General features: G+C 43.8%; 1 protein-coding gene across 3 annotated transcripts; it reads left to right on the forward strand.

Moving 5' to 3' along the window:
- Positions 1 to 3,357: 3,357 nt before the first annotated feature.
- Positions 3,358 to 20,902, forward strand: LRRC32 (leucine rich repeat containing 32). Of its 3 annotated transcripts, XM_065644702.1 has the most exons (4): positions 3,358 to 3,554; positions 12,005 to 12,095; positions 17,252 to 17,953; positions 18,299 to 20,902. In XM_065644702.1, the coding sequence occupies exons 2-4, from the start codon at positions 12,009 to 12,011 to the stop codon at positions 19,190 to 19,192; spliced, it is 1,683 nt and encodes a 560-aa protein (XP_065500774.1). In that variant the 5' UTR covers positions 3,358 to 3,554; positions 12,005 to 12,008; the 3' UTR covers positions 19,193 to 20,902. The 3 variants fall into 3 exon arrangements, with proteins under 3 accessions (XP_065500774.1, XP_065500757.1, XP_065500766.1); XM_065644685.1 differs by having other exon boundaries at positions 17,252 to 20,902; XM_065644694.1 differs by lacking the exon at positions 3,358 to 3,554 and adding an exon at positions 8,310 to 8,556 and having other exon boundaries at positions 17,252 to 20,902.
- Positions 20,903 to 24,735: the final 3,833 nt, after the last annotated feature.

Consider the following 24,735-nt stretch of genomic DNA (forward strand, 5'->3'; position numbering starts at 1 on the left):
GAATCCCATGAGGCTCAGAAGGGTTGAGCCTATGGCAGGACATGACCCAGGGATGACCTTTTGTGACCAGCACTGACCTGTGGCCCTTTTTTTCAAGTGGGATTTGCCATTTCCCACATCTTGCTGCCTTAGTGTGTAGGATTTATGCACAGCAGGCAACAGCAGAAATCATTTCAGGATTGGTGCTCGTAAGCAGTTTTGGAGGCATGATGCTACAAGTCTTCAGGGTGTGGTGTCCCTCCTAGTGTCCTCAGGTTCTTTCGTGGGTACATCAATGCTGTCAGATAAGCTGGCTCCCCACAGTCAACCACACTGTGGGTAAGCTTTCTCATGGTTGCCCTTCCCCACCAAATCAACTTGTTCCCTCCAAACTAGGTGTAGTTCTGGGGTTGCCTTCAGGGCCTGCATCAGGTTTGGCTGCTTCTGCTCCACAAAGTCCTCCTGCGCTATCCCAGCAGGTTTTTCACACCATGTTCACATTCTTCAGGACACTCTGAAAAGATGTAAAAGTGAAACGATGACCTCAAGGCTGTGGGGACACCATCCAGAGCTACAGACCTGAGTGCTACACACCTGGACAAAGCCAGCTTGCTCTAGAGAAGGGCCAGGTCTATGCTGATCAGTTCAGGGATCACTCCCTGGGAGAGACATCTCTAGTGGGAGACGTGTAACTGGAGAAGCATCAGCATTCAAGTGTCACTGGGAATCAACCATAGGTTGATCCAAGTCTTCTGCAGCCCACACAACAGAGATGGAGGTGTAAGAACAGCAGAATATGCAGGAATAATTCCTTCTGCTTCCATATGAATCCGAAACTTATTGTCAGGAGAATTTCTGTCTCTAAGTGGCAGGTCCATAGCTGCCCTTCAGGGTTGGCTGCTGTGACATCAAGTTGGTCATTACGATGGCTTGGTGTGGTGACAAGAGGAAGTAAAACGCATCCTTGTGCCTCAGTAAACTATCTATGTCGGTCAGTCTTGGTCAAATAAGCTAGGATGGAGTAATAGGCGTGTTTTGGGTTGGGTGGAAGGTGTGTGTCAACACATAGATATTGAGCTCAGGCGAAACCAAAGGCTGTAGCCATATTCACTAGGCATGGTGCCACAAGATGAAGCAATAGTGGACAGTTAGTTTAGGCACTGCAAGGAGTGGGAAAATACAACTTTCAGATCATAAGCTCACTCCTTGATACTGCCGTGTATTCTTGGGACCACCGATGTGCTTTTAAAGTGCCAATCTCAGGACATCTCTAAGGCTCTGCGACTGCTGTATGCAAGCAATCTTCTCCATAGCATCTGCTTCTGTTGCCAAGACAAATCAATAAGAGATCATTTACTTACCAATTTTTAAGCCATTTGGCTCTTACTAAATATATATATACAGCTATACATGTACACAGGCATTTGCTATTGCAGTAATAACATCATTATAATTTACTTCTTTATCACCACGTACACGTTACTATTAAATTTATTATCCTTGTCACATGCTTATTGCAACAACATGTGAAAAATATATTTACTGCATTATATCTTTCACATCTGTAGATGTTTTCATGTTGAGTCTCCCAGGATGCTGCAGATCTGTAGTAACTCTGACTCTCAGGAGCTGCTGCGCTACAGAAAATGAACATTAACCTGTTGCAGAGAAGCAAAGGCTGGGAGCTGGTATGTGTTGAGCAGAATCCATAAAGCTGCTTGGCACATGCTATAAAAGAACATGGCTTTTATCTGATTTTAATAAGTAGATCCAGGAAAGTGGGACAGAATTGATGCTGTCCAGTGGAAGGGATTCAGTACTCTGTTTTGTCTGTGTGCGGTTTTGGTTTTTTGGTTGGTTGGTTGGTTTTGGTTTGTTTTTTTTTTCTGGTGAAAATCATTGCACATCATGGTGCAAGGAGAGGAGAATACCTGATGCTGAAGCCAAACCTCTCCTATGAGGGGACATCACTCGGTGGAGGTGCTCCTCATGCACCCTGGGGAGAAGGTGGGAGGTTTGCGGTGATCCCTGGTGCCTGTTAGGGCTCCCAGCTGGGGTGGCTGAGGAGATGTTGGATCCTAGCTGGTGAAACCAGACTCAGTTTGGTCCTAGGACATCCAGTCAGAAACTTGAAAAACCCTATCAGAGGTTTGTACTCCTGCAAACTAACATGTGGAGCCAGGAGACACCTGCCCAAGCACTTCCAAGCAGAAGACATATGGAGAGCGTGCAGGTCTTCCACTGATTTACAAGAGAACATTGCATCTGGAGTAAAAGGAAAATAAATAAATACCACAGAATCATAGAGTCACAGAATCATTTTGGTTGGAAAAGACCCTCAAGATCAAGTCCAAGTGTTACCCCAGCCCTGGCACTGCCCCATGTCCTGAGAACCTCATGTCTGTCCGTCCAACCCCTCCAGGGATGGTGACTCCAGCACTGCCCTGGGCAGCCTGTTCCAATGCCCCACAGCCCTTTGGGGAAGAAATTGTTCCCCACATCCAACCTCAACCTCCCCTGGCGCAACTTGAGGCCGTTTCCTCTGGTCCTGGCACTTGTTCCTGGGGAGCAGAGCCCGACCCCCCCTGGCTCCAAGCTCCTTTCAGGCAGGTCAGAGATCAGAAGGTCTCCCCTCAGCTCCTGTTCTCCAGCTGAACCCCCAGCTCCCTCAGCCGCTCCCATCACACTTGTGCTCCAGCCCCTTCCCCAGCTCCGTTCCCTTCTCTGAGCTCTCTGTCCCATTGTCTTTTTTAGAAAGCATTTACGTTATTACCCATTCAAGCATTAAATTGAATTTATCCTTTCCCACAAGGGTGTGTTCAGCCATCCTGCTGCTGTGCCGCAGAGACACACCTGAGCTGCTGGGACACCAAGCGCGATGTGTTTGCCCTGCTGCAATAATTCCCTCTGATATACCGTTTTCCTACACAGCCCATCCTGCACAGGCTTAGAGTTTAGGGATTGCAGACAGCTCAGTCCCCATGATTTAGTGATTTACCCCAGCCCTGGCGAGAGCAGCCCATGAGAACCTGCAGGTCCGTGTAGCTGAAAGCACGTTCTTACATCTGTGGGACAGGCACAGCAAACTTCAGAGACAAGCACGTGTCCCCGAAGCCTGCGGAGGGGATTTTTTGTGGTATTTGCAGGCTGTTTCATGTGTCAATACGAGAGGAGCGTAATTACCAGCTGAGAAACTGCAGGAAACAAGCCAAGGTTGAATGAACGAAATGGAAAATAAAGAGAAGAGCAGAGGACACACACATTTTAAAACTATTACAGAGGTATGTATTCACGTGCTCGTGGGAGCCTGGGAATATATAAGAGCTCATGACTGCGAAGGAATGAATTCAAGGACCAGTCTATGGGGAGCATTTTTTTTCCCTGTGACTTCAAACTTCTCTCAGAGCTCGCAGAGTTTTAGTCAGCTGGCATGCAACAGAGGTACGACTTCCCCAAGGAAACTCTTCCTCGACTGGAGCTGGGAAGGCTGCTGGGAGAGTCGGGGAGGCAGAAGGCTGCAAGCAGAGGCGAAACCTCCTCCTCTTCCTCCTCCTCCTCCTCCAGCCACCGAGCAGGTACGTGGAGACGCGTGCGAAAACCGGGAGCTGGCAGGAAAGTTCAGCTTTCGACTGCGGGAGAGACGGGGGCTCCGGCGGCTTAGAGCTGCAGCCTTTAAAAATAACGCAGATGCGGAAGGTACTGTATAAATAAAATATGCTGTGTTTATGAATAGGCTGAGGAACTGGCTAAACACAGTGTGGGGATGGCTCTATCCACACAGCTGTATATTTAATCCATCAGAGACTTGCACTGCAGCGAGTTAGATCCTTTACATTAAGGAGGCACCGCTTAGTTTATAACAATACAGTTGTCATATGCCTGCTTTGTTATTATTCTCCGTGTTTACAGTAATGGAATGTGGAGGAGATTTTTTTTTTTCTTTCTTCACAGGACTTTAGTCTATTTATGGTGTTACTGCATTATAGCTCTCTGAACCAGGAGTGCTGCAGAGATCAGCATTGTGCGCTGATTAAATGCTGCTCTCTGACACTGAATCCTAATATAGCCTTGGGCAAATCACACAGTCCCCAGGTAAAATGGGCAAAATGCTTGTTTAGCTCATCTGCTCTTCTTACTATCAGTGCTGTCATTGAACTCTCCCTGTTGGAGCACGAGGTGTGAGATGACAGAGTTTATTTTTCTACTCTTAAGATCCCGACAGCTTGAATGTCACCTTGGGTGAACGATGACTTACTGACAGTGTTTTGCTGCATCTGGACTGTTATCATAAGGAATTAATGTTTAGACAATATTTGGAAATAGTAAAGTTTTAGAAAATCCTAGTTTATGTAAAAGTCACAGAGAATTTTCTAAAGCCAAACCCTATTGTATTTTTGATACATTACAAATATGTTTCCCTTAAATAGAATGCAAAGTTTTGCTTTCCACAGAAGTGTAAATTTGTTTTTTTACTAAGATGTAATATTTTCAACTTTAAAAGCATCTTATTATTCTAAAACACTGAAATCCTTTAGTTTTCATTAACAACAATTCACTATCAGTCACCTCTTTCTAAAGCAGATTATTACAGCTTAGTGACTGTATCAGTGCTTGGCCTTTTACTACTAATACAATGATGGATGCATTCAAGGGGGGGATATCAGTATCACGCAAGCCAAATCTGTCAGAAATAATTTTCCTCACTTCATTTTATCTCTGGTTGGTTCACATAAATTGAGTACCCCTTTTCTCAAACACTGACTCCACCATCAGTAACAGAAAAAGTGAGCTACAAACCAATTTCTCTCTTCCTTTGCTACGCTTAGATTGAAGCTGGTGAGAAAAGGTTCTGGTTTTGTTCCTGTATTTGAGTTTCTCCAGGAATTTTGTTCTCCAGGGAGAGCAGTTCATGTTCAAATAGTTTAATCTTCAAACGTCAGTTTACATCCATTTTTGTTGATGGAAATGTTTTTATTTTTGCATCTCCTGCTGTCCCTTCACCCAGCCCCTCACTCACAAAGTCTCCAGGCTGGTGGGTTTCATGCAATTCTCATTCATTTTCATTTTCCCTTCTAGAGAAAGGAGTAGAAAAAATGGTGAATAATATAGGGGAACTCGCTAAACACTGTGTGTTCAATTAATTAGAAAGGTTAATTTTTGGTGGGGAAATACTGTTGCCTGCACACCTGATAGAGGTGCAAGTGAAGAGGACAGAGAAAGAGAGAAAGAAATAAGGCAGCAGCTTCAAAAGACAGGAGAAAAGCCACGTTAGGATTATAGGAGATGTAGAAGTCCCTATTTTGATTTGTGGACTTCACACCAGAGCGGCAGGAGGCTCCATCTGCCCACGAGAGACCAAGGAGAGTGCAGATGACACGAGCAAAACCAAACCAGGAGAAGCAGCTCCTGGGGATGTTGTAGGGTCTCAGGAGCTGGAGCTATTTGTTTTTAATAGGGATAATATTAATGTTATCTCCAGCTCCCTGGTGGGATGAATCACCAGGGAGCTATTCCAGTTGAAAGGGAGCAAGACTTGTCCCACTCCTGCCCTCACTGTTCAGACCCACTTTCTAAGGCGGGATCTTGTTTTATTTACTTCTCTGGAGAGTTTGATTCATGCAGCTCGACACAGGACTCAACCCAAAAGCAGTGCCTTAGAAAGCAGCAGAGTTGTGGATGGACAGACTCCAAAAGGTCTGGGAGGTTCGAGACACATAATCGTCAAGACATATTCTTGTTTATCTGAAACCCTTGGGAACCTCCAGCAGATTACGGACCGGCTCATGAGAGCCAGCGGCTGGGATTTGCTTTTCCTTCTTGCTCTGGGCCAGGCTGGGAAGAGGGTTTGGAGGACAGGAGAGGTCTGACGAGGTGCCCACCAGCTCTAATCCCCACGTCACCTTCCGGCGACGTGGGGTGAAATCCAGCTGATGTTGGCAGAAACACGCAGACCACAGGAAAATCAGGAAGGGCTTGATTTCACCGAGTCACAGGTGCAAACCCTTTGGCATCAGTGGGGTGGGAAAAAGAGCTTGATTCTCCAATATGCCCGATGGAAATGACCCAATCTCTCTGATGGGGATGACCCCTGCTCTGCAGATGTGGCCACCAAGCACATACCATGCTAATGTTTCAACATCACTTTAGGGTGTAAACTGCTGGGTAGCTCAAAGCATGATGATATTTAAAATGGGAAGTCGGCCAAATGCTCCAGGGTCTTTGAAACTATTTGCTGTCAGATCCCCTTTAGGAAAAAGCAAAGATGGCAAGGACAGCATCGATCTTCCCCTGCACGGTTGGTGTTCCTTTAAGGCTGTGGTTTGAATGAAGCAAAGTCCTGAGCAGCAGAATCAGTGCATGCCCTTCCCTCCTGCTCTGGCATTTGTTTCTGTCCAGGCTCTTCTTCACAGTTCAGCTGGCACAGCTGCTTGGCCAGTCAATAAAACAGCTTGAGGAACAGAGATGGCTTTTTAAAAAGCACAACCAGCAAAAGCCCTTTTTTTTTTCCCTTCAAATCCAAACTTCCCACAGTGCTCTGAACAACCAGGTGCAGGAAAATGTGAAGTTGCAATCACCCAGGGCACTCGCTGCTCTTCCTTACAGGCATGAGGTTTGTATTTCCTCCAAATCAAATCATCCCCTTTAAAAAAAAAAAAAAAAAAAAAGTATTTTTCTTTTCTTGAAGACCTCAAATATTTGAGGTTTTCCTTGCAAAAGTGACTGCACATTGCAAGTGCTATTGCACACTGCTGATGAGGCGAACTCTAGAACATCCAAAAGGCATTTGAAGCTCTGGACACCACAGTGGTCCTCAGCTTCAACACGAGTTCCCCAAGGGGATTGCAGATGGAGGGCTTGACTCTGGGGAACCTGCCAAAGGGATCAGGTGAAAAACAGTGCTGCAGCCAGCTCTGACCAAGGGAAGTTCAAGACTCTACGTGCTTTTGGGAGGGTGATCGAAACTAATTTGAGGAGAACCCAGACAAGGCAAACTCATCCAGGGTTGTGATATTCTCCCTGCAGACTGTCCTCCTCAGAGTTAAACACGGATTTTTCTATCCATTGCACCTAAAGATTCCCTCTCCTTCGCGCACACATACTGCTGCCTCTTCATAGAGTTTGCGTCTCTCATCTCAGGGTGCATTGCAAAGCAAACAGTAAGAGACCAGCTCTTTGGCGTATTGTTTCAAGAGGTTGTAGCATGGAGGGGACTGGTCTCTTCTCCCAAGTAACAAGCGATAGAATGAGAGGAAATGGCCTCAATTGTGCCAGGGGAGGTTGAGGTTGGATCTTGGGAACAATTTCTTCCTGGAAAGGGCTGTTGAGCATTGGAACAGGCTGCCCAGGGCAGTGCTGGAGTCACCATCCCTGGAGGGGTTTAAAAGACACGTAGATGAGGTTCTTAGGGATGTGGGTTAGTGCTAGTGTTAACAGTTGGACTTGAGGATCTTGAGGGTCTTTTCCAACCAAAATGATTCTATGGGAAAAGTGCATTGCAACAGTTCAGGCTCGTGAGGTTAGGCAACAGGGAAATCTTTGTAAAGGCAGGTTTTCCAGGAGCAGGTCTCAATTAGCAAGAGGAAGTGAGGAAGCCAGCAATTAGACAGCTGCTCCAGCCCTAGAGGGCAGCATGAAATAATAAATAAAAAACTGAACTCATCTGAAACTGTCTTTTGCATGACAAAAGCATCCCTTTTGCAATGGGAAGTTTTTACAAGCAGGTCCGGTAGATTCAGCTCTATGTGCTCGCTGCCAAAAATTCGGTAGCTGATCTGGATTTTTGGAATCCTCTGCCTTTATCACTCTCCCTAATTCCTGCCTCATGCTGTGCAAACCCTTCAAGCCAGGTGTGTTGTAGCTGACACCGAACCCCTATCCTGCCAGCAGATTGGTATCACACTCTAAAAAAAAAATATATGTATATATATATGCTTCTTCTAGGACAGGTTTCCAGATTCTGGGGTTTATTATTATCAGCTGTGAATTTGAAACCTTTAATCCTCGAGCACTGTTTTCCTAACGATGACAAGAATGATTTAGGTGCAGGGGGTGGGAGGCTGCAACCCTCCAGGAATGTAACTCGCGGATACCAAATCCCAAAGTAAACACGTCGCCTCGCAGCGCGCACGCAGCTAAACAATGGCATCGGCAACGACAAGTCACTTATTCCTCTGAGCAAATCCGTGGCCTGATCCTGACAGTTTCACTAGGAAAAAAAAAAAAATTCCCTTGTTTCCCAACGCCTGCCCCGAGCAAAAGCTTCAGGATGTCGCACAGTAGCTTCCTCCGTCTGGAGCACAGCGGTGGTTAGGACCCAGCAAGAGCCCGGAGAGGAGTTCGGAGGAGGACAAGCAACGTAATTTAAAGCAGACACTGTCCCAAATAAGGTTATTTTCCTGAAAAAATGCCTTTGTTGTGAAGTTACAAGTGAGCCTCTTGGGCGTCCCGAATGGGTGAAGGCGAAGCTGAAGAACAATTTCATCGGTACCAGGACTGAGCTGGTTTTAAAAGGGTTGGATATGCTTTTTAAAGACATGATAAGCAGTGTTTGGGGACGCGAGAAACCCTTGAAACAAGGTAAATGTGAAATATTCGCTCTTTTTAACCGTGAAGGCTCTAACACGGCAGCAAAGTGTCTTATGTGAGAAAGGATCAGACCCTGGGAAGTTTGGTTTGTGTTTTGTGTATTGTCTCATGTTTAACCTCTCTTTGGCACAGGAGAATGTCTCTGCTAATTGTCTAAGCAGTAACAAAAATTGCCTTTGCAGGAAATTTGAAAGGTGCTGCTGTTGTTAGCTACAAGCAACATCTATGACATTGTTTCAGGGTTTATATTGTAATAGACATGGAGGCAAATATTGTTCTGGAGTTGGAACAGGGCAAACTTGGATAAAACCCTGATTCTTCCATGATTTCAAATGTGTCCTGTGGCAAATCAGTGCTCTTCTCTGCCTTTACCCTCCCATCTGTTAAGTGGATATGCTGACGTGGTTTGGGTACCATGCCTTTTCTAGATGCTGCATTATTTAAGCCATCTAAGTAGGTTCCATGGGGGTGTTACTGAAATCACCTCTATTTTTCAGGTGTGGATGGGGCTGGGTAACTTTTAAATACAGTGGTGGAAAGCTGTGACACTGAATGTGGTTCAGAGCTCAGTCCTGCTCTGTGGTATGCTGGGATTTTTATCACAGCTGCCAGTGAGACTAAACTGGCACCAAGTATGAATCTGCTTCAACTCCAAGAAAGCCTCAGAGCAGTAAAGTTCCTTTGGGTCATGTTGCTGCTACTGCTGCTCGTGGACTGTTCTTGTGAGCCATCAGTACCAGTGCCAGCAGGCAGGATTTAATGGTGATGCTCTCCGGCACCACGGCGATGGGGATCCTGGAAGAGGGTGGTGGGCATCTGAGACCTGTTCAGAGAACACAGAGGAGGGCGATGCAGTGCTGTGTCACCCTAGGTGTTGCTGAGGAGGCTCTAAAGGTTGTCCAGAGAAAAGCCAGGTGGGGAAAACCTCCTCACCTGGACAGCTGAACTGAAAACCACAGGTTGTGCTGTACAGTGGGGAGTGGTTTGCCCTCCTCTGGATGGAGTCCACGGGGTCTCGTATCAGAAGAGACCACCATGTCCTAGTACTTCAGGATGTGACAACCACCTTAGAAGCACCTTGAGGAACAGCATCTTTGCTTACTCCAGGTCTGTCTTACACAGTAAGCCATTAAATCATATTTTTGTGTTCAAACGCTTCAATTCCCCAGTTGCTTTACAAATTTATAATTTAGGAAGTTGCAAGGTGTGTTAAGACCCCGGATTGTGTCACATTTATTATTTAAGAAGAAAAGGGACCATTTTTTGCACTGGCAGTGTGACAAGAGAGGGTATCACAGACCTCACAGGACGCACGCTGCCCATTCAGGATGGTGCCATGTTGTGGGTAACATCCATGGAGATTTCGTCAGCTTAATTAATTGGATTTAAACAGAAACAATTTCCACTCAAGGGCTCTGAGTAAAGCCTCATAACCATCAGTATGTTTGTCTTTTCTCCCAGTTCCAGCAAACTAGTGCCCAAATGATAAAACTAATTTTCTACTCCTTAGAGGAGGCACCCACTCCTCTAAGCCTGGGGAATGAGGAAGAGAATGACAGAGACATTATAGATGGTGGTATCAGTAATTCCTCCTTCCACAGGATGACTTCAGTGTATTTTGTAAACAATTAAAAGGGTCAAGAATTAACATCCTTGGTCCAATTTTAGAGAAGAACAGACTTCTGATTCTGCTGCTGAGCATCAAAGACAAACTCCAAGCTCTTTCACCTTGGGGTCTCAGATCCTCATCCATCACTACTTGTTTCCCAGACCTGGAAGGAATGTGCAATCTGAAAATAGAGCAACTGTGGTCTAAACCTCCCGAGTTTCATTTTTCTCTGGTTGGGAAGTGGAGGCATAGTTCCCATCATGAACCTGTTGATGTTGCTGTTCAACAGTTGCCATTACTGCGTGGAACCGTGGCTATCAGCTCTATCCCTCAAACTGTGACTAAGCAGAGGGATGTCCACCAGCTGGGGATGATCCCATCTCTTTTGTTTCCAGCCTCCTGATGCTCTGTGGTTGGAAGCCATTGAATAACAGCACACTGATGCTGGGCGTTGGCGGCACGTGTGCATGGGATTGGCTTGATTTTGGAGCTCACCAGATGCAAGCTTGAGCAGCAGCTAGCTAAGCACTGCTCTTTGGCTTCCATTTGGGAGTTGGTGTGTGTCTCACTAGCTCTGGATTTGGGCAGGACCAGCTCAGATCTGCCTGCAAGAAGCCACAAAAATACAGATAGATTCGGCATGTTTGCAACAGAGACATTCATAAAGAAGTGATGTCTGGAGCTCACAACAGTGGTGACCACAGCCAGAGACCTCATGAGTGTCCATCTAGAAGCAAAGCGTTTGAAGCATGAATGCTTTCCCTTGGCTGCATTTGCATTTTTCTCCCATTGCCCAGTGACGAATGTCCCAATGGTGTTTGCTCCTTTTGCAGTTATTTCTATGTTCTTTTCTGGAGTGCTTTCCAAACAGTTTAACTCTGATGAATCCTTCATTTCAAGCAAATCCATTCCATTTATATCTGTCTCTTTGTAAGACATCTGCTTTCAAATGCATTTAAAAGCCTGCCCATACCTGGGATGTATAAAATGGAAAGCTAACATTTCGACAAAAAGTTCTCAGTCCATTCTTTAATCTGTTTATATTAACTCAACAAAATTGCATGAGTGTGTAAAACTTTTTTGACACTCTGGGATGAGCAGAATGGAAAAAGTTGTGGATGGAAACTGAAACTGTTCCCAATGCTTGTTCCTTCCAAGCGGCACCTGTTCACTTCGGTCAGGACTTGGCGCCCCAAACTTCCCGCCCAGTTGAAAATACCTGAGCTGCCTCTATCGGGAGAGTGAGGTGGCTCTGGAAGGTCAGTTGATCTTTGGTGGTTGTCTTTCTCAGTGATGCCAGACATGCTGCCCAGCATCTCGACTTCATTGCGTGGTCTGGGTATCATCAAGGTAGCAACTGAAATCATACTGGGACAATCCCATGAAATTCCTTGGATCTCCCTTTCAAGTCCTCAGGTTGTGCCAGCAGAGGTTTAGTTTGGATATTGGGGAAAAACTTATTCCTGGAAAGGGTTGTCAGGCATTGGAACAGGCTGCCCAGGCAAGTGGCGGAGTCACCATCCCTGGAGGGGTTGAACAGACACAGAGATGAGGTTCTTAGAGACATGGTTTAGTGCCAGTGTTGGGTTCACGGTGATCTTGAGGGTCTCTTCCAATCAAAATGATCCTACAATTCTATAGAAATCTCTCACTAGGCTCAGAGATGCAATGGTAATAGGTGGGTTGTAAGTGCTGTAGGTTCAGGGATAGGTTAATTTATTGCACTGCATGTGTGATTTTCTGTGTCAGATGATGATCTGGTGCCAGCTTTTGGATAGGTTGACTACCATGTCACGTTTGAAACCTAACAATAATCCCTTTTTTCTGCAGAACCATGAAACTGTACATCATCTTCTTCCTGGGAGTGGTGAATAGAGGGACCTCTAACGATCAGCCCACAGAGGGGATGTCCTGTGAAATGGTAAGGTTGTCTCCCTGCTCAGGTCACTTGAGGTCCTGGATGAGGTTGGCACCCCCTCGTTACAGGCAAGGGAAAGGGAACAAGGGAACCCCCCCAAGACCGGGCTCTCTGTGACGGTAGAGATGGGTTTGCTGGGTTAGTGGATGCTCAGAGGGATGTTGTCAGGTTACGTCCTTGCTGGAGTGACAGAACATAAAAACAAGGCAGGGGAAGAAGGGTAATTATCTCCGCTTTTCCTAAAAGGGAGCTGGTTAAAAGAAATTTGACCTGATTTCCCCAAAAACTGCACAGGGATGCTGTGGCTGAGACAGAGAAAGAACTTAGACCTAACATCAACTCTTCCATATCAGGCCTGAGTTTGTGCTTTAAATAAAGTGTCTTCTGTGAAATACATCCATACCAGCCCTTTCATAATAACGGGGAGAATGACCTTCTCTGCCCTGACACAGGATTGCTGCCAGGGAAGTTGTACCTGACTTCTGCTGGAGGTAAAAGAAGTAACAAAGCCTCTTGTTCCCGTATAAAATTTGCTCCTTGAATTTTTGCAAGCACCTGGTACAATATCATAAATGTTATTCATAGCTGAACTTGCTCCTTTCCCTATCCAAGTGCTGCTGACTGTAACAGGCCATTTAAAAATACTTTTTTTTTTTTTTTAAACGTTGAAGCTGTTCAACACAAATCCTCAAGAATTTCCAAAATAGGGAAAAAAAATAATTTGCTAGCTGTACACATGTCCCTTATGGGACTCATTCCATTCCTGCCTACCCTGCCATATTGCTGCACTTCCTGAATTCCAGAGAAATTAAGACCTAGTATATATAAAAAGATCTTGGGAAGGTGACTGGGTAGCTCAGTTCATTGGCTGGAGAGGGAAGACTGATGAAGCCACTGCAAACATGACAGTTTGGGTCCCATGTATCATAATCACATAAAGGCTGGGTGAGACATGCAATGATCCAAGCAGATTTGCCCCATTCCACTTCTTGATGGGTCACAGATTGGGACGATTGCTGAGAAGTAAACACATATTTTTTTTCCACCACTCCACTCTAAATTGCTTTCATCAAGCCAGCAGCCAAGACTCTATGCAACAAGGCTGGAACGAATTCAGCCCCGACAGAAAACACGCTGCAGTCGGAGGCTGAGATGCTCATCTGTTATAAATTAACAGCTCAGCATCATTAATGTTCATGTTGATCATTTTCCTTTGCTGGGCGTTTGGTCCAATGGAAGGGGGAGGATGTAAATCCAAACACAGTTTAAAGAAAGAGAGAGCTACTGCATTAGCTGATGGGTCCATTGAGAGTCCTGCTTACTTCGTGTGATTATTTTTCATCACAACGTCGCTGTTTTACACTGTACTTTCCCTGTGGTGACACCTTTAAAATAGCAAAGGCTCAGAAATGGAAACTTTCATCCCAGATCTTGTGGAAGAGGCACAAGTCAGAAGCCTGTGCCCCTTTCTGACTCCTGTCATTGAATCAAAGTCTCGTAAAAAAGGTTTTAGGAAGTAAAGAGTCCCTATGAGAACACCTGACATGGGAATGAGCTGCACTGATTATACAAGTTACTGCACATCTACCTGTCTGTGAGACAAGAAGGCACAGCTTAAATGCCAGGAGGTTCTTCCTAACTCATGTTGCCTTCCAAGGAGAGGGGCTTCAACTAGTGCATGTTTTATCTCCCAAAGAAAGATGTTTCCAGCTCATGTTAACTGGCAAAGGATGAGCTTTCAAGCAATTCATGTAATTGAAGAGTTTTTAGCAAATTATACCTTATCTCGAACTGAAGTGGTCCGAGAACATGTTCACAACCAGTTATCATAAGTCAGGTGAATATGTGATACCTGCACAAATTGCTAATGTTTGGTTGTGTAGCTGAGTCTGCACCTGTGCAGCTTTTCCAGATAATGTTAGAATCATAGAATTATGGAATCATAGAATCACAGAATCATAGAATCATTGAATCATTGAATCATTGAATCATTGAGCCATTGAATCATTGAATCATTGAATCATAGAATAGTTTGGGTTGTAAGGGATCTTCAAAGCTCATCTAGTCTAAATGGTCATCTAGTCCAAATCTAGACAATTGGCCTGGATACCTTGCAAGTGCAAGTCAGGGCCAAGTGGCTCCAGCCCAAGTTCTTTGGTTCAAATGATCATGAGTTCATATAGGAGAACATGTGTGGAAGCTTTGATCCAGCTGTTTGGTTTGTAAGGCTCTTACTAAGGTGGGTGACAAATTCCACCCAGTGATGAGCAGTGAAGAATTGGAGTCAGAATCCAAACGATGCTCAACTTTTGAGCTATTGGGACATTTTTTTGCAGCACCTGAATAGTAAAGACATGGACCTGTGGAAGAGGGGCCAGAGCAGGACCCAAAAATGATCTGAAGCTGGAACAGCTCTGCTGTGAGGACAGGCTGAGAGAGTTGTGGGTGTTCAACCTGGAGAAGAGAAGCTCCAGGGAGACCTTATTGTGGCCTTTCCGTGGTTAAAAGGGGCTGATAAGAAAGATGGGGACAGACTTTTGAGCAGGGCCTGTTGTGATAGGATAAGGGGTGATGGTTTTAAACTAAAAGAGAGAGATTCAAGCCAGACATGAGGAAGAAAATTTCACCCCTGAGGGTGGTGAGACCCAGGCCAGGGTTGCCCAGAGAGGTGGTGGATGCCCCATGCCTGGAGACAGACCAAGTGCTCCCCATCCTGCAGTACTTCTCACCAATGGACTTCAAACACAGTGGTGGCAGCACCAGTAGAGATGATGAAGTCAGAACATGAGACGGGCAAAAAAACTCTTTTCCAGTCTCAGACTGCCAGCCCATTGGGAGGGAGGGTTGGAAGGTGGGAGGAGGGGAGATACACGCAAAGAGATGCTCTTTGCTCTATCCCACTGAGATGTGCTTCATCTTTTCTTTCTAGTGCTGATGAGAGTGAAATTCATACAGTTTGAGCCTCAGGGGATAAAATATGGTGTGGAACAGAGTAGATAAGAAATTCAGTGAGGATCAAAATAGTCAATGAAAAGGAATGAAAGTTTGAAAAATAAAACAGGGAGGTGAAATGTTATAGGAATAAATGGCAGACAGTGGGAGATATAGATTTTATCAGTCCCTTTTATCACTGGGAAGGTTCAGTGGATGCAGATTAAAGGCCAAATCCTGCAAGACACATGGCGAACTGAGAATGACCTCTCCTACATCAATTCCATTGAAAAACAGCTGACCGGCATTGATGGGAGTTGGATCAGGACTTTGCTACGATGCTGGGTGCCTGGAGGGAGTGGAAGGTGCCCAAAACTTGCTGAGATCTGGCTCAAAGTGTGGGAAGAAACCTGGCATCCGCCTTAGGCTGCAAAGCAGCTGCTGCTTTTTCACTCTGGATTTTTGCAACCTTCTGGTTTCTCCCTTTTCCACAAACCAAGCAAGAAGAGACTTCTTGCTCTGTTATTTGGGCCTCAGAGCTAAGCCCAGCTCTGTGCACATTTTAGCTCAAAATGAGGAATTCTACAGTGGCTTTGCAGAAAAGAAATAATGCCAGGGAGAAGCCAGAAAATTCCCTCCTCTTTTTTCTAATTTATGTAGACAGGGGAGATTTGTGTAAGTTGGAGGGTGACAAGGAAGGGGTTGAGGTTTTAATAAGCCATTTACTTGGGATCTTTGGGAAAGAGGTAACTTGGGAAGGACTGTGGAACAGCCTGTGCATATCTAGAGTTTGGATGAGCTCTTGCACTTCTCTGGTACATTTTTGTGTAGTCTCCAAAACTCACATGATGCAAAAGAGACTCACGAAACGCTGACTATTGCTCCACTACTCCTAAACAGACCTGTCACTTCATTCACCTAAAAGTTCATATGAAACAGATGGGGTTTAACATTTTTTTGCTTTTAGTGTTTCTTTAATGTCTAAAAAGCTTTGCGTCATGGAATCTGGATTCTGCTTCTCCGCAGAAGTTAAGATTCAACAGATATTATTCTTTCTTTTTTTTCTGATCTTTCTACAAACATTATATGACCCAGTCACCCAAATACATTCATAACAAGAGTTTTTCTCTGGTAAATTAAATGCTGCCTAAGCCTTTTGCATTCCACTTCCTCCCGCTGCTGGATGTTGCCCTTAATAACAAAATACAGCTTGACATTTATGGAAGGATGATCATGTTCATGTTTCCAATGTTCCTTATGAACACACACTCCAAATTTTGCTCTAGACATAGATTCAGTCCTTGCTGCAATGGAACAGACATGCATCTAGCAGATGAATTTTAGTTTGACACTTGAGTTTTTTCTCTACCTTGCTGCTGAGAACTGGAACGAAAAGGCATGATCCTCACTGCACATCATGGCTTTTTTCCTCTCAAAAGCTGGCTCTACATAATTTTTCTTTTCCATGTTGTGTCATGAGTGTCTTGTGTGGGTGGTTTCGCAAGGCACGCTCCCCATACAAGAAGAAGAGAACTGCTGCCTTAAGAAAAGCGTAAATACAGATGGTAAAAGTTGGAGGAGTTTGGATGTTTGCATAAAAAGTATTTCAGTAGTTAAGGACCCATTTTTTTAAAAAGATGCATTGCTTAACTAAGCCATGGCTAAATAGGCATGATAAAATATCTGAGGGTGTGACCAAGGAGAGGGATGGTTTTTGTGCCATAAGATCCTTAAATGTTACTCCAACTCGCTGCTTTGGGACCTACACTACCAACAAACTGGAGCTCTTCTAAGAACTACTTACTATTGCAAGTAGAGTTTGCAGAATCAAATACAGTGATAAAGCTGAGAAAATTAAACACCAGAACAAAAGTGAGGAAATGGTGCTTGACTGCAATAGAAAGAGGGCAAAACTCCTTCGTTTAGGACTATTAAATGAGTCTGGGAGAAAGGTACAAAAAGCAGAACATTTAGTAGGTATCAAATGCAGATAAACCTCTCTATACTGTAAGTCAGAAATGTCTTTAAAATGAAATGAGTGCTGTTAGCTGCAAAGAAGCATTAGGATTGTTGTTCTTGCTATCTGAACACTCAGAGAAAACAGTGTGATCAGTGTTTCAGAAGCAGGATCTGCTCGGATACTGAATGTTATTTTCTTTATATTTCACGAAACACTGTTTTTCATTTGCCACACGACAACTCCTTTTTTCTCTTTTTTTTTTTGGCAGGTAAACTCGCAGGCATTCTGCCACAACAAAGACCTCCACCAAATCCCTCGTGAGCTCCATCCAAATGTAAACAAAATAGATCTGTCTGGAAATCTGATTCAAAGCATCCCTGAAACGCCGTTATCATTTTACACGTCCCTCCAATGCCTGGATTTAAGCTCTAACCAGATAAGCTTCATCACATCTGGAGTCTTTGCACATATGACGAGTTTGCTAGAAATAAATTTAGCCAACAATCACTTATATGAACTTGCTCAAAATGAGACAGAGGGGATTGGGCGTTTACCCAAGGTGGAAATACTGGACTTGTCTCACAACAGTCTGTACAACGGGATGGCTGAGTATTTCATTAAACAAGCCCCGGCACTGCAGTATCTTTCCTTGGCAGAAAACAGTATTATAATGATATCACAGAAGATGTTTGAGGGATCTCCCAGTCTTGTGGAGATAGATCTTCAGAGTAATATAATCATGGAAATAGAAGAAGGTACTTTTGAGACTCTAGTGAACCTTTCCAAACTCAATCTCTCCATGAATTCAATTACTTGCATCTCCGATTTCAACCTCAAACAGCTGGAGATACTTGACCTTAGCAGGAATAGCATTGAGACCTTCCACACCACAAAGTCAGATGATGAATATAACTTAAGATTTTTGGATCTGAGTGAAAACAAACTGCTTCACTTCCCAGTCTTCCCCCAGGTAAATAAACTGGTAACTCTGAATTTATCAAAGAATTTAATCCAGCTCACTGCTGAATCCTCTCATAATAAAATGGACTATATGGAAAATGAATGGCTAGATGCTTCCTTTCAACTTCCTGATCAGAAGCAAAGTAGAAACAAAAGTTCTCTTTATTTATCCCATCTTGTATATTTAGACTTAAGTTATAATGAAATCAAATCCATTCCGGATGAGTTCTTTGAATCAATGTTGTCTCTTCACACTCTTAATCTCAGTAGAAACTGTCTTCAGGCATTTGCAATAATTTATGACAGTGCATTGATCTCCCTGACTGTCCTTGACTTGAGCTACAATGCTTTGCAGAACCTTCTCCTAGATGTTGGCACGTTGTCAAATTTGAAGGAGCTCTATGTTCAAAACAACCACCTTCAGACCCTGCAATTTGATATCTTCTCAAGTCTTCCTAGCCTCAGACTGCTTAATCTACAGAGCAATAATATCAGCCTTTGCAGCATGTACTCAGGATTAGCTAAGCAAAGACTTGCTGGAGAGGAAAGCGGTTGTGTATCGTTTGTTGATTGTCCTGCTCTTCAGTACTTGTATCTAGCCGACAACATGCTGAACATCCTACCATCATACACTTTCTACAAGACTCCCCTGATTGTCTTGGATCTCTCCATGAACCCTGGACTGAAAATAGAAGTTAAAGCATTATCAGGACTGGAGAAGTCTCTGGAATATTTGTTTTTACATGGCAATAGCCTCATAGATTTAAATATTGACTTGCCTTGTTTTAGTCACCTTAAACATTTAAACCTCTCTGAAAATCAGCTGAACTGGCTGCCTAAGTGGGGTAGTGACTCTCCACTGGAAGTTCTGGACCTACGGAACAATAGGTTTAGTACGTTACAGAACAGCAATATTTTAGCATTAGAAAATTCCCTTAAAAACTTGTATCTCACTGGGAACCCACTCAACTGCTGTGGAAACATCTGGCTCTCATCAATGATCCAGAATAACAATGTCCAGATCTCCAACGTGGAGCACTTAACGTGCCAGTACACTCAGAACTTTGGGTACCAGGAAGAAATGCACATCGCGAACATTAGACCTGAAGACTGTGAAAAAGAGGATCTAAAGAAAATCAACTTCCTTATTATATTAACATTTGTGTTGGTTTTATCTGTGATCATCATTGGCGTGGGTTCATTTTTTTATTTCCGCAGGCAGAACTTTAGCCATCAGTTTAAAGCATAGGAACACAAAATGCCTTGAAAGCAGAAGAAATCAGGTGCTACACTGCCGGTGTGTAGAAATGAAGGGTAAAATTCTCATCTTTGATTTTTTAAACTGTGGATTTTAAGACAGTTTCAAAACTGCACCACTGTAGTGCTCTGGGTTGCAGGGACAGAAAGGAGAATTTGCCATGTTTTGCACTTGCTTCATTCAGAAGCAGATCTGCTTAAAAGGTTTATACAGTGGTAATTTAAACCAGACCAAAAGAAAAAGCCATCTAAGGTCCTGGGACTTTCACTAAGCTCACAAAACATCGCATTCCATTATGTCACCTTCACAGAAAGACTATGCAAATTGTGCGTTGTAACTGAAATAACCTTTTTATGACAACCATTGGTGACATCAGCTGAGTAGGAAAGTCCTTCTCAAAGTAATTTACCTCCATGAAATAGTTTTCTTTGGTCTGAGCTTTGCTTTTTTCCTAACTGGTTAGAAATAACAGATCCTAACCCTTCTTAAACCGAAATAATACAAACCGATGGCAGGGCAGGCCAAAAATAACAAGCTTTCAGCCCTTGACATTGGTTGCAAATCTCCCATGAGTTCCAAAACAATAAGAATTTAGCTGAAAAAGGAAATCACAGTTTGTGTCTGTTGTAGTCCTGGTTGTCATTTAGAAAATCCACAGCTGACCATGGGAAACAAAGGCCTTGGTGGGAGGAACCTTTTTAAATACCTCCCTTTGCTTGTAGTGTGTTGCTCCAGCTACTGGTGCAAGACACAAGAGATAGATAAGGTTAACTAGTCTTGGCACTCAATACTCACAAAGGATGAAAGAGAAATCTCAGGCATGAAACAGCTGCATTATACATTACCACTTCTGCTCAGAAGGTCACAGGTCCGCAGTTCAACTTAAAGAGGAGAATTTTTTCCCTTGCGTGCAATACATATTTAAACTGGACTTAATGTGAAGAAATTCATCGCTGGGGTAAACACTTTTTAAGAGAAAAAAACCTTGGAGAATGAATTTCAACCAGCTAACATTGGACTGAAATGTTTATATTTCTAAGGAAAACTGTTGGAGAACTCACTGCAGACAGTTGTATTTCAATGCAAAAGAGTAATATATCAGTTTTTAAAGGTCATGGGAGGTTAGACAGCAAAAAGGTGTTTTAAAGATACTGGTGTGAAACAATGCACAGGGAACGTAGTCCTGGGCCATTATTCAGATCAGATGTCCACTGTCTCACACTAAAAAGATATTATGGTCTAGAGGACTGGCTGCAAGAAAAGGTATGTAGATGCTCATTCTGTGATGGGTTTAACATGGCCAGCCTGTTGTGTTGCTAAAAGCTGACACTGACATGTTATATCCCATATTCTGACAGCAAATTCACCCTTTTGAAGTGAAAAAAAGCTCACCAGCAGTGGGAGCCTGGCCTACTAATGGGGTTCAATGGCTTAGAAAGGAGCTATATCAGGTTTTCTGTTAATGCCAGAAACTGTACATTAAGGCACATAAGAGAAATCGAGGTCAAACAAAAACCTGACCAGGTAAACAACTCAGAGTCAAATTGCTGCTCCATTTCTGTTTCTTCAAGCTAGTGAATGTCAAAATCAGCACACTACAAAAAGATGTATAATTCTATTTTTAAAGCAGTTATGTAAGAAACTGGCTGGTAGTTTTCATTGTGGAATTTTGTACAATAAAAACACCTTCAAATTTTGTAAAAAGCACAGTGTTCTGAATACATTAAAGCACCAGCTTGGAATGCTCCACGGATGAAAAGCTATGTCTTCCTATTTTTCTATGGTGTTCAGACTCCAACTTAGACCTTCGCCTTCTGGTCCTGAAGCAGGGACAAGCAGGCAAGCATTTATAGAATCATAGAAGTGTTTGGGGTGAAAGGCACCTTCAAAGCTCATCTAGTTCAACCCCCTGCCATGAGCAGGGACATCTGCACCAGCTCAGGTTGCTCAGAGCCCCGTCCAGCCTGGCCTGGGATGTCTCCAGGGATGGTTCATCCACCACCTCTCTGGCCAACCTGGGACAGACTCTCACCACCCTCAAGGGCAACAATTTCTTCCTCATGTCTTTGCACGAACAGTCAGCAGCAATAGAGCCTGATCTAATGTCTACAAAAGCCAACACTACCCATCAGCTCAACTTCTTATTCTTGTAGGAGGAAGTTTGCACAAGCAGCAATCCCAGGGATTAGCTGGAAGCCCAATACTGAAGTCAGTGAGCTTTTCCTTTGGTGTGAAAGCCCAGATACTGGTTAATTCAGCCACACACTGAGTTCATACCTTCTGTGTCGAGCATGGCAAGATTATATCTCCTTCTGAGAGCCAGTATTAGCTTGGCTGCCATGCCTGGAATTAGTTAATAACCTGATGACAGAGCCAAACCCATTTAATTAACAGTTTTAACACTGCTTTTGTTCGGCTCTACCAAAAGGAAGTGCTTGTTATTACTAAACATCTGGGACTAATTAGACTTCCATTGACTTCCCTGGGAGCAGAAACAGTTTTCTCGAGGCATAAGCCTCAGGAGTAAAGTGTGGCATGGCTCATTTGGATTTCTCTGTTAGCAGCATAAGTAACTGAGAAGTGACATGAACCCACTACGGCCAGTTTATTCTGGATGGGGTGAGGAGCATGAGGGAAAGAAAATATAAATGTGAGAGCGCAGAGAGGGAAAACCGAGAAATGGGAGCTCTCTATGATATTATACCTCAAAACAGAGGTATGCAGATGACAGCCCCAAATCTTGTCTCCCCTGTTTGCTTCTGTGCCTGCAAGAATCCCAAATGCCAAAGTACCTATTCCTGCATCAAACATAGCCATTAATTACACATTACACATTTTTCTGCCAGTTAGCCCAATTGTCCTAATAGGCTGGCACAATACAGTCTGTTTTGACTGTGATTTTGCAACCTAAATTTACACCCTTGTTCACTGCTCTTCCATAAAATCTCTGCAACAACCTCTGTTGATGCAAAGAGAGTTCATGCTGATAAACTAGGGAATATCTTTCTGGGATTCTGGGACACTTAGTAGAGCATGTGGGATTTATGCAGCCAATGCAAACTTTTTTCTGGTTGCATGCAACAAGCAGCTTTCCCTCTGCAGCTGTTTGCTTGAGGCAAGAAAATAGATCACCTTCAAATATTTCCTACCACAGTTTGCTGTGGTTTGCTCCCAAAAAACAATCCTCTGCAGTGGGAGCAGGTAGATGTAAGTACTGGAAGCTCTAGGAACACTCCCAGAGAGAGTCCCTAGAAGTTCAGCAAGTCATCACTCACGTTGGCTATCCACAGAAAGGTAAGCCCCATTCCATAGGTGTTGATATTTCCTGCAAAGCCAAGACAAAACAAGACCTTAGCAGAGTACCAGAGCCTCTGGCTACAGACCTTTCTGCAGGGACCCTGCTCAGACTAGCCATGGTGCATTAGTATAAAACCCAGTAAGAGCCTCCTAATATTTTGGGAGCCCTGAGCCTTTGCTTTTCTGTTCTTATCTGTTCTCCATGCCATTCAGTACCCTCTTACTTGCCTGGGGGGAACAAACCAAAACCGCAACCTGAATCTCCACAGGAGAGAAAAAACGTCTTACCTTGCATGGCAAGGTATCCTCTGGCCATATCTATTATTTTGCATAAACAATTGCCTATTCTCTTTGGGTACACATGTGCAAAGGCACAGACGCATGCAGGCTAGTATAAGAAACACACCACTTCAGGATTAGCTTTGCTTAACCTAAATTAGAACAGCCTGTATTAAATGATCTTTTTTAATAACAACCAGCCCATGGTGCTGGTGCCTGTGGATTCCTATTTCATGCCTTTCCATGTGAAGCAGTTTGATCAAGATTGTCAAAAGCAATGAATTATTTATTTCAGATGCCTAAATTTGCAGCATGAATCTCACAATCCCGGAAAAAAAAAAGTCTGATTTTCCAGAAAACTGGGTCAATCTCCTCTCAAAACCAAGGCTCTGTAGTATGTCTTATACAAGTCCTAAGAAAAACTGAAATTTTCCAGATGTATATTTAATTATTTAACTTACTGCTTTCTAATGGTAGTTGCCTGCTCTGTTGGAGCTCTGCTGAGCATCTGAAGCGCTGAAATACAGCAAAGCTACCCACCAACATCTCCTCTGCCCTGTATTCTGCTCTCAGAAGGACCAAGTTAAATATTTCCTCACTCACAGAGCAATCATTCATCTGCTGTTGTGGTTTAATTTTAGTGAAAGAGGAAAACTATCCGTAAGGAAAGAATAAAAATTAATCTCAGGTCTGCAGCTTTCTGACAAATGCTGCAACTATCCAGCCAGAGCAGATTTTAGTCTATTGGGTCATGGATTTGTGATAGATTTTGCCAAGAAACAAGAGGAAAGGGGGATGAGAGGACTTGAGAGCCATCAGAGAGCTCAGGATGAGTGATGGCAAAGGAGAAAACAAAGTGTTGGTGTGATTGCCTCCAAGAAGTGGAGAGCTGAAAATACTCCAGAGGAACACGCAGTAATAGGTATCTACCCACCTCTCCTCCAGCCCAAGAAGTTGGAGGAGATCTATGAAGATTCAGCCCATCTTTCAAGGTGGAAAAGTGAGAAGAGAGCCTAGGAGACAGATAATAGAGGAACAGCAATGAGGGATGATAGAAGAAGTAAAAGGTGTGAGGGAAATGGAGTAGAGAAGGGGCGTTTAGTACAATACATCTCTTTGTGGTGGGTAACTAACAAGTGTAACTGTAAGTTGAAGGGCATCCAAGAGAAAGAGGTGGGAAAAGCTTTGCAAAGAGGCAATCAGAGCAGAGCACGGGGAGACATGGGTACCTTGGGTGAGTAACACACTAGCTGCCTGCAAATACATGTCGCATGTAAACAGAGGAGGAAATCAGCTCACGAGGGGTGTAAAACAGAAGTATATAGTAACCAGGGAAACAGAGTGAAACTAAAAGATGAGGGAAAAGAGACTAAAGACATTTCCGAGGAGGGCCCTTTGGACTGTAGAATATTATTTCACAAGTAAAGACATTTGGAGGCTGATGCAACATCGCACTAAACAAAATTTTGGCAGATATAAGGGAACAGTCCTGCAACACTGGGAGAGTCACTTTTCTCCCAAGCTATTGATCATGGCTGTTCTGACGCATTGCAGAGCCAAGTCAGCTCCACAGATTTCCTCCTCCTGTCCATTTCCAGCAGTCATTGCATCAAAGACACACATTTTCCAGTTCATAAGAAATATTCCTTATGAAGAATTATCCTGGAAGGTGACAACAGAAGAGATTCCTCTCTACTGTTCCTGACTTTCCCATAACATGGAAGTGAAGAGGGGAGTCCAGGGTCTCTGAGATAAGATCAGAAGAGGGGATAAACCCATTTTCATGCACCAAAAGAGAAGAAGTTTTGGGACAGGCAACTGGGCAGGAGGTGTGCGGTGGGGAAAACCAAAGAGGAACCAAAAATATGGTAGACAAATGGGAAAGGCATGGTCAGGATGAAATCAGAAGCAGAAGTAGAGGAGGCAGCATTACAAAGCAGAAATAAAGAAAATAAGGC

The sequence above is a fragment of the Caloenas nicobarica genome, chromosome 1 (assembly GCF_036013445.1).
Source record: "Caloenas nicobarica isolate bCalNic1 chromosome 1, bCalNic1.hap1, whole genome shotgun sequence".
Lineage (NCBI taxonomy): Eukaryota > Metazoa > Chordata > Aves > Columbiformes > Columbidae > Caloenas > Caloenas nicobarica.

Coding starts and splice junctions, on each gene's coding strand:
- LRRC32 (XM_065644685.1), top strand. CDS start 12,009: ATGAAACTGTACATCATCTTCTTCCTGGGAGTGGTGAATAGAGGGACC. Junction 12,096..17,251: donor AGGGGATGTCCTGTGAAATG/GTAAGGTTGTCT, acceptor TTTTTTTGGCAG/GTAAACTCGCAGGCATTCTG.